Genomic DNA, 14,897 nt, shown 5'->3' on the forward strand with positions numbered 1-14,897 from the left:
CGCCTTGGGCATTTTGTAGCTGTAACTTTGAGCTGCTAAGAGTCCTGCAGTATTTGCCACAATCTAAAACAAAGTTCCTTCACCCAAAATGCTAGCTGTTCTGCCATGTAAGAAATATTGTCCTGGGGTGACACTACAGCTGTGAACATGAATACAGGTGCTGAAACATGGCAGTTCGTAGCAGTCTGTGTGAGATCAACCCAGTCCTGACTGTTCGACTTGCACTCTCTTGCAAAGCTGGGGAACATGGTCTGGGCTCTGCACCTCTCTTTGAACAACACTGAATTCTAATTCACACACCTCAGTCAAGCTACATCTGGGAATCACAAACACATTAAGTACTTAGCCCAGTGTTTGGGTCAGAGAGAATGACAAATGTCCACAGAAAACAGAATGCGGGGCAGGCATGGAGCCCCCCAGAGATGATTAAACCATTCAAAGTATTGTCCAATCAAAATCAAACGCATATGAGCTGGGTGTGGTAGCACATCGCAATCCCAGTGTTCAGGATGAGGCAGAATTGCAGGCTCCCCAGTGAGATCCTATCTCATCCATGCCAAGAAAAATCATTGAGGTAAACTACTTTTCATACCTTTGAAATCCTGTTATGGGTGGCTCAACTCAGACTTGTTACAGTTCTAGTGCCCACTAGGCAATTCTGGCTCATAGCTACAGCCTGGCCAACATGTCTGTTTTTGAGCCAGGGTCTGTATGTAGCCCAGGCTAACATGAAACTCACAGTCCAGCTGCTTAAGCACTGGCATGGCAGTCTGGCTAGGTAATTCTGAGATGTCTGTCCATGGAAGGTGGTTACAGAAAAGTCTGAGTTCCCTTAGGGACTTTAGACTCCGTCAGCACATGACAGGAAGAGGCTGTGCTGAGAAATGACCAAATACATTAAGTGGACATGGCAAAGTGAGTTTTGCAACCCAGCTCACTTCCTGTGTCCTTGAACAAATTAGCTAGTCAAACACCCATTCCCTTATTTGCAGAATGCAGATAACAGTGTCAAGCCCTCTGATTTTGTTCTGGGGAATGTGTACACAAAGATCTGTCCCTATAACCTGTTTCTCAAACATGGATTGTGGGTATTTGTATTTGAGACTGAGAAATGCAAGAGTTTCTCTAAAACTCAAATCTTCACACAATAAATTATGTACTTCAGAATAGAAATGCAGACAGAAGGACCTGAGAAATGTAGAGCTTTTTTACAACTTCTGACGATGAGCACATCCTATTCTAAAGCTGGCCATGGCTTTGCATTTGTCCAGTGTTCAGATTTTCTCAAGTTAGAAAAGTTCTCAGTAGCTGGCGGGTCCTCAGTACAATAAACGAATGTTCCATTGCAGTTTATGACTCTTATAACCACACCATTTAAAAAGTGTGAGCTTGGACCTTCCTTTGTAAGGTTTACGGAGCGATCTTTCAATAAGAATAGTCTCAATTTGTTGAGTTGACACAAAGCGCAAACAAGCTCAAATGATTGGGCATGTGTTCACCGCAAAAGTAGCTGGCCAAGCCTACAAATTGCTAGGATTTATCAGTCATAAGGGACCTAGAATACCTCAAAGCTTTTCGATTCCTAATTACTACAATGTATTGTCAGTTTCCACTACCTTGAAGAACACACACATCATGATTTAGCACAAACACGTTTATTTAGTAACCAAAGGAACTAATCATAGGTAAATCAACACTTTGACATGGGTTTCATGTAAAGTGTTGGAGATAAAGATAACTGAAAAACAGTCGTGAAAAATAAAACTGAAGAAAAGAAGCTCTGTGGATATTTATGACCTGCTCATTGAACTGAGCGGATTCACTCTTACAGCTTCTTCTTGTCTAGTGTGTCGACGAAATCCTCACTCCACCTTTTCATAGACCCGAGTACAGGTCACATTGTTCATGACACAATCCTAAGAGAAAGATACAAAGTCAGGCTGGTTGTACATTCTAGAGCACGGGTGACAATAACACTTTACAGCCAGATTCCTGTAAAATCTTGTCACAGACCTTGCTGATGGAGAAAATGTATTTTAGGATTTCCAGACGTGAGAAGAGCTGTTTTGTTTACATACACATTTGCTATCCTGAAGACTAAAGCACTGGATATGATCTCTAAATTACTCAGTTGGTTTTGGCAAATATCCCTTACTTTAAATAAATGGGAAATATGTATGTATGCAAGATGCTGCTTGGTAGCCTGCCAAGCTCTCGGTGGTGCAGCAGGAAGAAACTGTTCCAGCCACACTCTGGGAATCACATCACTCCTCTGTCCACCCAAGGACTGCCGGGAATCACATCACTCCTCTGTCCACCCAAGGACTGCCTTGTTATTGTGAATATTTTCTAGAACAGTTACAGAGACTGTGACCGCAAACCCAAACCCCAGGGCGACGCAATTCGTTTGGCACGTACCACCACCAGCTTCCCATCCTTGATTCTCCTTGTTATGGTGCTTTCCTTCCCATCCCAGTTCTGGTGCTGAACCAGAGCACCATCCTTGAAGGTGCAGACCGTCTGCAGAAACACGGGGTACGCGTTAATCTTCCAAAGCACAGGAGCTCCCACGACCCTCCCCCACCCCGCCATGTGAAACACGGGGTACACGTTAATCTTCCAAAGCACAGGAGCTCCCACGACCCTCCCCCACCCCGCAGTGTGAAACACGGGGTACGCATTAATCTTCCAAAGCACAGGGGTTCCCACGACCCTCCCCTACCCCGCCGTGTCTTCATCTTTTCCTTTGTGGGTCTACCTCAGCCACCATACTGATTTTATTCACAATATAACCACGTGCTTTTCAATCTAGAAACTCCTTCGAAGATGTTTCCATGTTACAGTCCTGGGACTTTTACTAATTTATCAAAATTCAACTTGAGAAAATAATTTTTATAGTTCGCTCTTAGCAACAAGATGTTATCAATGCAAGCTAACCTGTCATTCTAGAAGCTTCCCTCATTTCGTAATATGTAATAGCTGACCTGAGTTTTTCTGCCGTCGGCTGTAGTTTCATCAAACTTCTCCCCCAGGGTACAAGAAAACTGCGTCGTCTTCAAAGTGCTCTCAGTTTTAACGGTGATATTGTTGCCGTCACAAGTAATGATGCAGTCTGGTTTGGCCATGGCACCCATTTTCCGAAGAGCTAGTCCTACTCCTGTGTAACAGGAGACAACAAAAGGACCAGTTACAATTTATACAACAGAAGCAATGACTTAGTCGTGATCATTTCTTCTGCCTGGTCTATTCTCACGTACTCACTGACATGCACACATCCAGCGTGTTGCAACACAACGCATGTAAGCCTCCTGGTCATCCTGAGCTTGGGGGTGGGGTGGCGATGTCTCGGATGGACTAAAGAGAGCTGGACAAGCACCTTTAGCCCCAATTGACAGAACTGACACCACGCTCTAAAGCTCTGCTCTTAGGCTCTGAGCTGTGCGTCCTCAGAAAGCCAAACTCCTTAACCTTAACTAAAACTGCTGACAGAGGCCCAGGCACGGTGACACACACATGGAATTCCAGCACTTAGGAGGTGGAGGCAGGAGGAGAGAGAGTTCCAGTTAGTCTAAGCCACAACACACGGCAGGGCCCTGGTAAACAGTCAACAGATGCACAGAAAAGAAAAAACAACCCTAAGGGACAGTACAGTTCATAACACAGCTGTGATGTTAATAAGTGGGGGGGGGGGAGCGGGAAAGAGCAAGCATAGCTGAGTAACAGTGTACTTTCCATGGTAGGGCTCTTCCTGTGTATTAGGAACCTGCCAGTGCTATCTAAAGACATGTACTATTGGTCTATGTGGTTGATTTTTATTTCGTGTAGTCTGTTTATTTACAGAAGTTACACAGGTATGAAACCCCACATTACTAAGTTATGCATTAGCTTGTAATATATGTATGTGTCCTTGGTGACGATGACCCAAGTAGAATGACTTACGATGTTCCCGGATCCTTCCATTGTGCTTGCCCTGCCCGGAGTCTATGGGTCAGGCCTGATAACCTTCCTAACTCCAGAATCCCAGAACAGCCACTCAAGCCTAAGCACCCAGATGCTTTCAAACAGTGCTCTCTACTGGCCCTCGCTCACATCTGTGCACCTTCACAAACCCCCCCCCCCGGAAGTCTTGGCTGAGGCCGCCAAATGGCACTTTCCAGACTCATTCTCATTTAGTCTTCCACTGGGTAAAAGAAAAAAAGACAAAAGCCTGCGTTCACAATATTATAAAAACACAAGCAGGATCCATCAGGAGCCAGGCTTAACACCACAGTGTGCTGGATATTGACTAAAAGAGAATGAAGGCTTCTGAGGTGGACAGGGAGCTGTCAGCCCAGTGTCACTGGGATACTAGGGACAGCAGCTTGTACAGCTGCCTCCTGGTGCCGGCAGTACCTTTCTGGGGAGAATGGAGAGAATCCCTACTCGGCTAACCCATCCCACTTCCTGGCATCTTTGACAAAGGTTCGTTTTGTTTGTCTGCTCTGTGTGTCTACATGTCATCGCTCTCTTAAGAGTAGGCCAATGTGGCAACAGAAAACTTAGCACTATTTCCAGTGAGAGTGAACTTGAATCTTGCTCGCTCTCTGGTTAGGTTTTAGGCGGCAAGTGGCTGCTGCAAGACCACACCCATCGTGAAGCAGGCCAGCAGTTTCTGATTACCGTTTTCCAGCCAACCGCATGGTCTCCTTGCTCCTCACCCTCCAGGCTCAGGGGACAGAACAGAATAGTCACAAGGCTACAACCACGCCCAATGGGCTTCTCCGTGGTGAGCCCATAGGCCACCAGCTGCCCACTGCTGTCTCGAGAATGAGCAGCCCGGTCCAGCCCCGCGGGAGCCACGCCTAGCCAGGGGCGAGGAGAGGACCTGGGAGATGCTGCAGAGAAAGGGTTCTGAGCAGCATCCTCATTCTAAAGGGCTTCTGCACAAACCACGCCCTACCACACGGTGTCCCCACGGACATAGGGGAAGGGGACTCGCGCCATCGAGGAACAAAAGATGCGGCAGGGTGGGGAAGGGGATTGGGTGTTGCCACGATGAGGGCGGGTGGTGGGGCAGGACGGTGGCACCAGGTGAGGATAACGAAAAGGGAACGCTGAGGGGCTGCCTGTAGGGGGTCCACAGCAGGACGGCCGGCGCGCGCCCCTGCAGGGCCGGAAACAGTGAGGAGCTGCCTCGTGGGCGAGAAGCGGGGCAGTTGACCCTGTCCGGAGTCGAGCGGCGAAGGTGCGCACTCCATCCTAACGGCCGCATGGTGCTCCCGGCAGCTCCCCGACCGCGTGGTGGAAGGGAACCGACTCAACCCCGTGGGGGATGCCCGCACGCGGATGAGGACCCAGGGATTCGGCGGTATATCCTCACCTAGCTCCTTCATGTATTCCTCAAAGCCTTGGCTCTCGGTCAGGCGCCACTTCCCCTCGAGGTCCTTAATGCTGGCCATGGCGTGCGGGAGGGCGGGCAAGCTCGAAAGCAGCAGCTAGGAGACGCGGTGGCGGGGGCGCTGTGCGGCTCTGGGCGCCACCACGGCTTATATCGCCATGGTGTGGGGAGGTGTCGGACAGCCAATAGGAGGTGCGCCTCGCCCGGGCCCCGCCCCTCGCCACGCCCCGATCCCGTACGCCCGGGGCCGTGCTGGGGGTCTGAGGTGCCACCCAGCCTGCGCCCGCCCGACTGGGAGGCTACGCATCTCCCGCAGCTCCTGCAAGCTGCGACTCGCCTGGCCCGCCCTGCCCCTCCCCCAGTGACAGCTCCGGCACAGTCCCGCACGTCCGCGCGCCCAGGAACCCACTCCGCCACCCGGGGTCAACCTGGACCCCTCGGGCCTGCGCACCAGGGTCCCACCGCCCCTGCCGCCCGTTTGCTTTTTGCCAAATACCCGAGAGGAATTGTTTAGCCAACGCCTGACGCTATGGGCATCGATTGGCTGATTGATGACTTAATTGATAAAACTGCAGTCTCCTTAACCTTGACAAACCTGCATCCTACGCCCTCCAAAAGAACCTGCTGGCCCCACCCTCCGCCTCCGGGGGCCTCACCAGGGCCTCCTCCTGGGTTGTCTGCCTGAGGTGCCTGAGACCATCTTAGCAGCTTCTGTGTGAGATTAGAATGACTCTGGAAATTGGGTTTCTCCACCCAACTGTAGCAAGTTTCAGCTTAGGTGACTGCCATTGCCACTGAAGAATCTTACTAGTTTCTATGCCCCTAGAAGGGATCAAAACTATCACTTCCCAAGGTTGTCTGGTGAGGCTATGAATTAGTAAATTGTCTCGAATACTTTGATGTATAAAAAATCATTTTGATATGCATAGAAGTCCCACAAAATATGAGTCTCCAAGGAGAGTCAGGTGATAGATGGCCTCCTGAGCTCCAGGACTAAGAGACAGTGAGAAGAGGCAGTGTATGGTGAAGAAAGGTTATGGAGAGCCTGAATTGAACAGGGTCTCTCATAGCCTAGGCTAACCTCAAACTTCCGGTGTAGCCAAAAGGAACCTTGAGTCAAAAGGCCATCCATCCTCAGCTACCAAGTGCTGGAATTTCAGGCATGTGCAACACACCTTGCTAAAGCTGTCATTACATAGAGAATGTCAAGAATAAAATATACATATCATCAATGAACACAGGTACTGATTTTCACTTTCAGTGAAGAATTTAATAATTCAGTTACCTGTGCTAGTCTATGCTTTGCTATGGCGCAGGCTTGTATTAGATAATTTTGCCCAACTAGGAGCTAATATGAATGTCCTGAGTCTATTTGAGGGCAGCTGAGCCACGCTTTTTACCAGGTTGGGTATATACAGTAACTCCAAATGAATTTACTCACAGATAAGCCCCTCTAAGTTGAGGTGCATCTGTGCTTCGGTAAGGCTGACTTCCCATCTGAGGAAACGACTCCGGAGTAAAGCTGTTGCTTCAGATCCCCAGCACTCACGTAAAAGCTGGGTGCACGTGTCTGCGACCCCAGCACTGAGGGCTTGGAGACGGCAGATCACTGGCATTCACTGGTACAGCCAGTCCAGCCATCTGTCAAGCTTGAGGTTCAGTGAGAGATCCTGTCATTTAAAAGGCAAGGCAGAGACTAAATGATGAAGGCAGCTGGCGTCAGCCTCTGGCTTCTTCATAAGTGTGTACATATGCAGGTGTGTACATGTACACACATGACAATTTATAGTTACAAATTTCTTTGACTGAAGAACATCTTCTCAAAGCTATTTGAGACCCTTCAGATGCTCAGACTAGCTCAAAATATGCCAGACACATACGAGGGTGCCATGTTTTCATCTACTAAGGTTATATATTGCTGTGATATGTCCTGAGCGCCAACATTCCACTCTGACTGAGCCCCTCAGGTCACTTCTTGCCCTGGTAATATTCTCTGTGTGTGGATCTTTTCAGAGTGTCATTTTCACAGAATCTTACTGGCTGCTCCCACGCCTCACTGGAGGCCATATGGAGAAACGAAAACGTTGCCACACAGACCAGCTGTTGCCATGGAGACAGTGTCAGTTTATTGTCTACTATGCCCTACAAGCTCTTTCCTGGCATCTACACCCCTGAATTCTAAGGTCATTCACTGATTGCGGAGGAGGGTTACCCCAGTTTGGGGGAAGAGGAAACGAGGTGAGCTGCTGTGGAGTAGTAGAACCTGCTTGGAGGACTTTCTCACGAAAGTCTTGTGAAACAAGACCACACCTGCCTGTCTTTTGTTCATGGTGCTTGTGAGGGAGGTGAGGGCAGAGGCCACAGCCACTCTGCCAAGACACTAATTATTGTATCATCCCTCACACAATTAAAATCTGAGTCGCATCTAGCAAGCTGCAAGAAATTCCCTGCCCTGCATCCCCTTATTACAAGTTCCTACTCCAGCACTGGGTTGGAACCCCAGTGTTCCCACAGTACTATTTACCAGTGACTATTTACCATGTTACTGTCCCAGTAAGGGCCAAGAGTCCATTGCTCAGAAAGCAATGATGTTCTGGAGGACACTAAGCACATCACTGACTCCTGAGGAAAGTGCTCCTGCTTCTGGATTGGTAGTCTGGCATGCCAGCTCCACTATGTCTAGATTCCAGCTCACCAAGTACTGTCTTGACATGTTTTCCCCAGTGTTGGGTCCAACACTGGATCCAAGAGTCAGCATTAATGTATTAATTTTTGCTGTGATGAGTAGAACTAATCCTTTTGTAGTTAAATACATCTTAGAGAGGCATGAAGCTGAAATACCCATTAGTGTCTGATGCAACCAGCAAGGTCTTGTTCATGGCAGCAGCATCAGGGTACCACAGTCAACACCTCACTCTTGGATGCCTCACTTGAGCATCCAAAGATTAAACTATACGCATATATAAACTATATGTATATGTATATAGTTCATCTGAGATTTTTGCATCACTTGTTTTTATCTATAAATTCTTTATCAATCTCTGTGACTTTTTATAATAGCAAAACGTGATAGCACACTGTGGGAAATTTAGGAAACGCAGAGAAGCATAAAGAAAATAAGGATTATTCTATAAGCCTACCACTTAGATAATTACTCAGAGAAATCTGGTATTTCTTCCCAGTACTTTGCCAGGTGTGTGTGTGTGTGTGTGTGTGTGTGTGTTCATGATGTGTCCTGTGCATTTGTCCATTTGCATATGTTGTGTGAATATGTGTACACGAAACCACACTGTAATCTTAACATTGGCGCACTTTTATGTCCTGGGTTTCCTGATTTCGCACATCATTCCCACATTGCAAATATTATCTGTGACTGTTTGCAGAACCTGAACACATGGTTTGGGAGTACAGCTACCATCTCACTACGTGGTTGCTGTTGGTGTTCTTTTCCACGTACATACTGAATAATCTGTGTCCAGTTCCAGGTCTGACTTTGAAATAGCTGCCATCTACTAGCCTGTGGGTATGTTCAGGTTCCCACACATCCCTGGCCCACAGAGTTCACCCTCAACCTACAGGGCCATCTTGAGTGTGAGTGGGTTAGTAATTTCAAAGTATAATCAACCTTGATCTCTTAGGAATAGCTGGTGCTGTCTGGGCTGGTGACTTTGACAACGTGCACACTTCCTTCTAGAATCAGCCGAAGTTAATGATCACATTTGAAGAGATCACCAAGAAATCCATGTCGAAGGCCTTAGACTCTTATTTTGCCCAAACAGGGAATGATAAAAATTCAATTCTGAACTTCTAGCTGTCTTCTCTGAAAAACACAGTACCTGGGTTACTGGGAATACTCAGTCATTCTCCAAAACAGCCCTGGAAAAAGGACCATTCTATGGTCGGAAATAAATGAGGCGTTGAGAATTCCAGGCAGCTTTTCCTCTAGTCACCTGAGAACAGATAAGGCAAAAGCTGAGTTACCTTTGTCTCTGAGCCCCAGTTTAGGAAGTACTCTGGCCCTGAACAAAGATGCTGGAAGTCACTCTATTTCCACCTAGTGGTGGTAGTGAAATATTTCTCCTGGGCTCTATTTGATTAACACTGGTGGCCTGTTGTGTTCACATCCCACAGACAAGGGTGTGACACCTTGGAACAAAGTGTGTGATTTCATTTACAGACACCCCAGTTGCTACTAATGTTGGCAGATGCACCTTCCCCAAGTTCATTATTTTATACAGTCGTTACTAAGGGCAGTATGTATCAGTTGCTACTAATGTAGGCAGATGCACCTTCCACAAGTTCATTATTCTATACAGTCGTTACTAAGGGCAGTATGTATCAGTGGCCTAGCACATGCAGCAGATGGGTAAGAAAGAGAGAGTACCACGTTAAAGAAATATGGCACAAAATACCACAGTAATTCATGTTTAATTAATTTATATACAGAAGACAGTCTTCTCTACACTTAGAGAAGTGCTTGGCAAGATACATTTTAAAAAAGCAGAAGGACTACGTATAAAGTGGGTTGTATAAAGCAACTCTTCTCTAGTTTTAGTGTCTGGACCGGGCTACGTTTGTTAGACTGCTGTTCAGATCCAGTCAATCTAGAGCCAGGCCTGGGATGATTGACACCTACTAATTCCTCACTGTTAGATCCCCTGCTCCAAGGATTATCCTCCAAGCAGCAAAGTTGTAAAAGATGCCCGAATCCATACACATGACCTTGTCACAAAGGGACAATGGCCACTTCAGTTAAGTAGTTTTATTATACTCCTATAAGATGGCTTCTGATTATATCCTTATGTGAAAATATGATCAGCTCTATTTGTGCATCCCACATACAAATGTTTGACCGCTTGTAAGCAAAAAAAAATATATTTGAAGAAAGTATTCAACTTATAGAGATTTTTTTCTTGTCACTATTCCCTAAATAATACAGGATAATTCTTGGGGCTTTTTATATACTTTATTTTAGTTATAACAACATAGTTTACTTGTTAAATAATACTGTAACAGAAGGATTTGATTAATTTTAGATAGAAAAATGGGGGATTTTCAGGCTACAAAATCCTTCCCCAAAACCAAATTTTAAAAATCGCCTATTCTAAGTGAGTTAACATGTATTCAGGACTAGTTGGTAACAGCTCTTTCCTACTGTACTCATGATCAATGGAACTGAAAAGCCCAATCCAAATAACAGATATTGGCTTCCTTTGGAATGCAACAATGGTTCTTGCTACTTCTATACCCAGAAACTTGAATTTAAATATTTAAATGACAAAAAAAACTATGGTGGGGTGGAAACTAGAAAACTAAATTAGCTTGATACATATGTCCTTTGCCTGTATTTCACCCTTCCTCATCACCTAATATGAACTTCTCTGACTCCCTTCTAATTTTTATACTATACTCACACTTATGTTGCCATAAATTCATGAATACATTATAGGCTAGGATCTTCATATGAGGAAGGAAATGAGATTTTTTTTTCTGAGTTTGGGTTACCTTGATTAATTTCATACTTTCCAGGTACTTCCATTTCCCCAAAAATTTCATGAAAATTTTATACATAACTCTTCACATTGCATTTCATTGTATGAGGACTTTAACTTAGTACTCGCTAAGGCAGAGTCTATGAGAGGTGACACATGGGACATACTCAAATACTACCTAAGGGTGAGGACTGAGTACCAGCTGATTTGGGGTGTGTGTGTCCATGTGTCTGTGTGTGAGTCTGTGCGTGAGTCGTGTGTGTGTGTGTGTGTGTGTGTGTGTGTGTGTGTGTGTGAGACTCATCCACTGAAGATCCCAGGAGACAATCTGGAAGTGGATCAAACTCACTAAAAACATTATCTTACTGAGTCTTTGGACTTTTTCTGATCAGACCAAGGCAGCTGTTTTTCTGTCTTTTCCAGAAAGAGTGATCAGAGGCTTAGAATGATCAGAAAGAGTGAGAGGGTTGGAGCCTGTGTTTGCTTGAGCTGAATGTCTCCCTTGAGTTTTATAGCAAGTCTGTGGATGGTCCTGAGTCTGACTTGCTCTGGGGTAATAGGCATACTTTGTTTACCCATCTTCTCACCAGGGTTTCCCTAAGAATGAAACCACTGGAGCTGCTTCCAAAGGAAAATCCTAGGAAGCAGATACACAGAAATCCCCAGCTGAAATGAAAGTTAGAAATCAGACAGCTTCAGACACACCCAGAATATAAAACCCCACGTCTTTCTGTGCATCAGACACAGGAACTCTGACCACACACCAAGTGCTTGTTTTGATTGTCATAAGGTTGGTCCTATTTAAGGAACTTTTAAAAATGGCCTTAAGAACTTCTCCCTTTTTTACTGTAAGCAGTTGCTTCTAGTCTATACCATGTGACTATCATGGTTTACCATTAAAATTTACCAGTTGCTTAAGTAATAGATCACAACAAACGGTTGCTAAATAAGCTGAACTGGGTGATAGCTAGAAGGAAAGTCACAATAATAAAGGATGAGTGGCTTCAAAATAAATGCAGAGGCCACAGGTTTAGGACAGAGATGTTGGGAGCCACGTAGCCTAGCCTAGGATCAGCATATGACTACCTGTCTGACTGGTTTCCTCAGGGCAAAAAAACCTATGGAAAAGGATTCTCACTGTCCCCAGGACAGTGTAGGGATTTGCAAAATGCATGCGGCTTGCAAGTTCTTTTCTGTCTCATCATAGTGTTGTTTCTTTGGGTGGTTTTTAGTTTTACTTTGTCAGTCACATATGCAATAGCTGTAATTCTCCCTGGAAATCCTGTTCTTTTTCAAATATTTTAACCTAAGATTCAACAGGGGGCTAAGTGTATCTGGAATTACTAACTACAACTCTTAATTCTGGGAACTTTTCTGACTCAGTAGAGACAGTTAGGTACATATGAGAAAACAACTCTTGGGACATTAACCGTGTCTCACAGTTCTGGAAAGGAGAGTAAGGCATGCATACACAGAATAGGGGGAAAGCCCCAGGAATATACATAGTGCCAGCTGTTGAGAGTAAGTTCCCTGGACACCAAGCATGGAATCATTGGCAGGATCTGGTGTGCTATAAGGGAAAAAATACTGTGCAAAATGTGGGATGGACAGACCCATCTTTGCCATACAGGACTTGTATTGGTGGAAGAACTGTGGTACAGTGAAGTAGGAAAAGAGTGCTTTGTCAAGTCTGCCTTTTACAGAGATTGAGTCATGGGGCCCTCTTTAAAAATAAAAAATAGGAACTGTGTAAAAACGCATCTTGCAGACATGAAAGAATCATTTGGGTTTGAACATCACTGTCCTTAAAGCATCGTGCCCATGTCTATTACTTTTTAACGTTGTAACTCAAGTAGCTGCCGGCTGGCATAAGTGCTGCAAGAGCAGGACGTGTCTGGTGTCTGGCTCCACAGTTAGTTAAGCCTGCAAAGATGAACTTTATGTCTACAATAAGGTTATGTAGGGGATGGGAAAGTGTATTGGGGAAGCATAAGGGGGAACAATGGGGGCTTTCAGGATGATCATGATGTGTTCCTTAAATTATGATATATTTCTTAAAGTCAAAAACAGAAGCCAATAATAAAGCTGTTCATGTAACCCTGGTAAGAAAAAAAATCTCTGTTTAGGTGTAAATAAAGATGGCCTGAGCTATTCAGGGCCACTTGAATTCAAAATGAAGTTTCTATCTCACCTGGTCCCGCAGCCCTTTAGTTCCAGAGGCTTATATTAATTATAGACTGCTTGGCCTATGGTTCCGGCTTCCTATTGGCTATCTCTCTCCTAATTATTAACCCATTTCTATTAATCTATGTTTCTCCACGTGGTGTTGGTTTACTGAAGAACACCCAGTCATCCTATCTTCCTGGTAGCTACATGGTGTCTTGCTGGCGACTCACTCTCCCTTGTTCCTCTTCTCAGAATTCTCCTAGTCTAGTCACCCCACCTATACTTCCTACCTGGCTACATCCTGCTTATCCATTGACCAAAACAGCTTTATTCATCAACCAATAAAAGAAACAAGTATTCACAGCATGCAGAAGAACACCCCCAATCACTTGAGTGCAATCCACTTGGTGATCAGAAGTTTGATCCCTTCCCTGCCTCAGGACCTGAACCCAAGCTGATATTGGACCGTAGCACAAAAACTCTCTTCATAGAATGAATGATTTCCCTGACTTACGTATTGATCCCTGCTATCCAGATGTATATATTATTGGATATTGCATTTGCTACTAGCTCATGGCCACATACTGGAAAAAATACAGTTTGGGCTAATCCTTTCATGTAGAATATGGGCAGTTTTCAAAGAGTTAGAGACAGCGCTACCAGGCAAAGTAACTTCATCTCAAATGCTCTGACACCCTAACTCCCTCAATTCCACTTCCAACTTCAACACACCTAAACCTTGGTGTAGACAAAATGTGGCTCAGACCCCATAGGGGACACCTTTGGTCTTTAAAAGTTGCAAATACACACACACACACACACACACACACACACACACACACACACAGAGAGAGAGGGGGGGTAGGGGGGAATCCTCAATAGTATTTCTTTATTAAAAGAGGCCAAGTCCTTTCTTGTTAAACCTTCCCCATATGTCAGTTTCATCACCTGATATCCTATAAGCTACCTCTTTTCCTCGGATGCACCATTTGATCATTTTTTGATACCTTCTTATAAAGTTAATACTTTCTCAAATCAGATCCCCTACACGGATGGGGCCTCTTGCTCAGGGGTATTAACCTTGATGGATCGGACACACTGCTTCCTTTCCATTTTATTAGCTAAGGAGAGTCATGTATTCTTCACAACTTACCTAAATACTATCTCTAATCCTTTTTAATTGGCTGTAGAATGGCTTTCAGAGGCATGCACAGAGCTACCTAACCAATGTGCAGATGATTCTGTGGGCTCCTCTGAACCAGCCAGGAGGTTGGAAGGTAGCTTTTTCTTTGTTTCTCCTTGGATATCACAGGGTCCATCTTATTCTGCTGGTCACTTGTCCCAAACTTACAGGCACAAAAGTGGGAAAGGGTATGTGTAACTCTCCTGTGCATTGCCTGTCCAGCTCACCTCTTCTATTCCTGCACCTGTAATCTTATCACTCTTGAGACTGAGACGGGAAGCTTGTTTACAGATCAATATCTTCCCTGACTATGCAGTCAGCACCAACTTCAGCCAGGGAAATAGAGCAAGAACCTGTCTCAGAATTGCGACAACAGATACATGACATTTTGAAATACAGATATTTTTATCCTACCTTCTAGAATAGACTTAAATTAAGATCATGATTTCTCAATGGTAGCAACCATTCTGTTTGGAACACGAAATTATAGTAATCTGTCTGCTTAGAAAACTGAATGTGATTCATTGGAACCTCTGTTTTTTTTTTGATTCACAGGTTTCTTATTTGAGGAACCATTGTTACACAAAGTAGGCAACAGGTGTAGCCAGGCCTGGATCAATGGATAAATTTTTGTGTTTATAGTTCTTGGGGTCAAATCTGGGGTCTGGAGCTCTGTAGT

The 14,897-nt window shown here is 45.0% G+C and overlaps 1 protein-coding gene across 3 annotated transcripts; it reads right to left on the bottom strand.

Annotated features, from left to right (window-relative positions):
• Positions 1 to 1,639: 1,639 nt before the first annotated feature.
• Positions 1,640 to 5,656, bottom strand: Fabp5 (fatty acid binding protein 5). 3 transcript variants are annotated; one of them, XM_005066788.4, is made up of 4 exons: positions 5,360 to 5,520; positions 2,985 to 3,157; positions 2,419 to 2,520; positions 1,640 to 1,916 (listed from the first exon to the last, which is right to left on the bottom strand). In XM_005066788.4, the coding sequence occupies exons 1-4, from the start codon at positions 5,436 to 5,438 to the stop codon at positions 1,863 to 1,865; spliced, it is 408 nt and encodes a 135-aa protein (XP_005066845.1). In that variant the 5' UTR covers positions 5,439 to 5,520; the 3' UTR covers positions 1,640 to 1,862. The 3 variants fall into 3 exon arrangements, with proteins under 3 accessions (XP_005066845.1, XP_021080935.1, XP_040597322.1); XM_040741388.1 differs by having other exon boundaries at positions 1,844 to 2,280; positions 2,319 to 2,520; positions 5,360 to 5,528; XM_021225276.2 differs by lacking the exon at positions 2,985 to 3,157 and having other exon boundaries at positions 5,360 to 5,656.
• Positions 5,657 to 14,897: the final 9,241 nt, after the last annotated feature.

The sequence above is a fragment of the Mesocricetus auratus genome, unplaced genomic scaffold (assembly GCF_017639785.1).
Source record: "Mesocricetus auratus isolate SY011 unplaced genomic scaffold, BCM_Maur_2.0 Super-Scaffold_6730, whole genome shotgun sequence".
NCBI lineage: Eukaryota > Metazoa > Chordata > Mammalia > Rodentia > Cricetidae > Mesocricetus > Mesocricetus auratus.

What these genes read in the sequence shown, in the direction of transcription:
- Fabp5 (XM_040741388.1), bottom strand. Translation starts at nt 5,438, where the DNA reads ATGGCCAGCATTAAGGACCTCGAGGGGAAGTGGCGCCTGACCGAGAGC. An exon ending in GGAATACATGAAGGAGCTAG is followed by an intron (nt 3,158 to 5,359) that starts GTGAGGATATAC and finishes CCTGTTACACAG; the next exon opens with GAGTAGGACTAGCTCTTCGG. An exon ending in CCGACGGCAGAAAAACTCAG is followed by an intron (nt 2,521 to 2,984) that starts GTCAGCTATTAC and finishes GTGTTTCTGCAG; the next exon opens with ACGGTCTGCACCTTCAAGGA.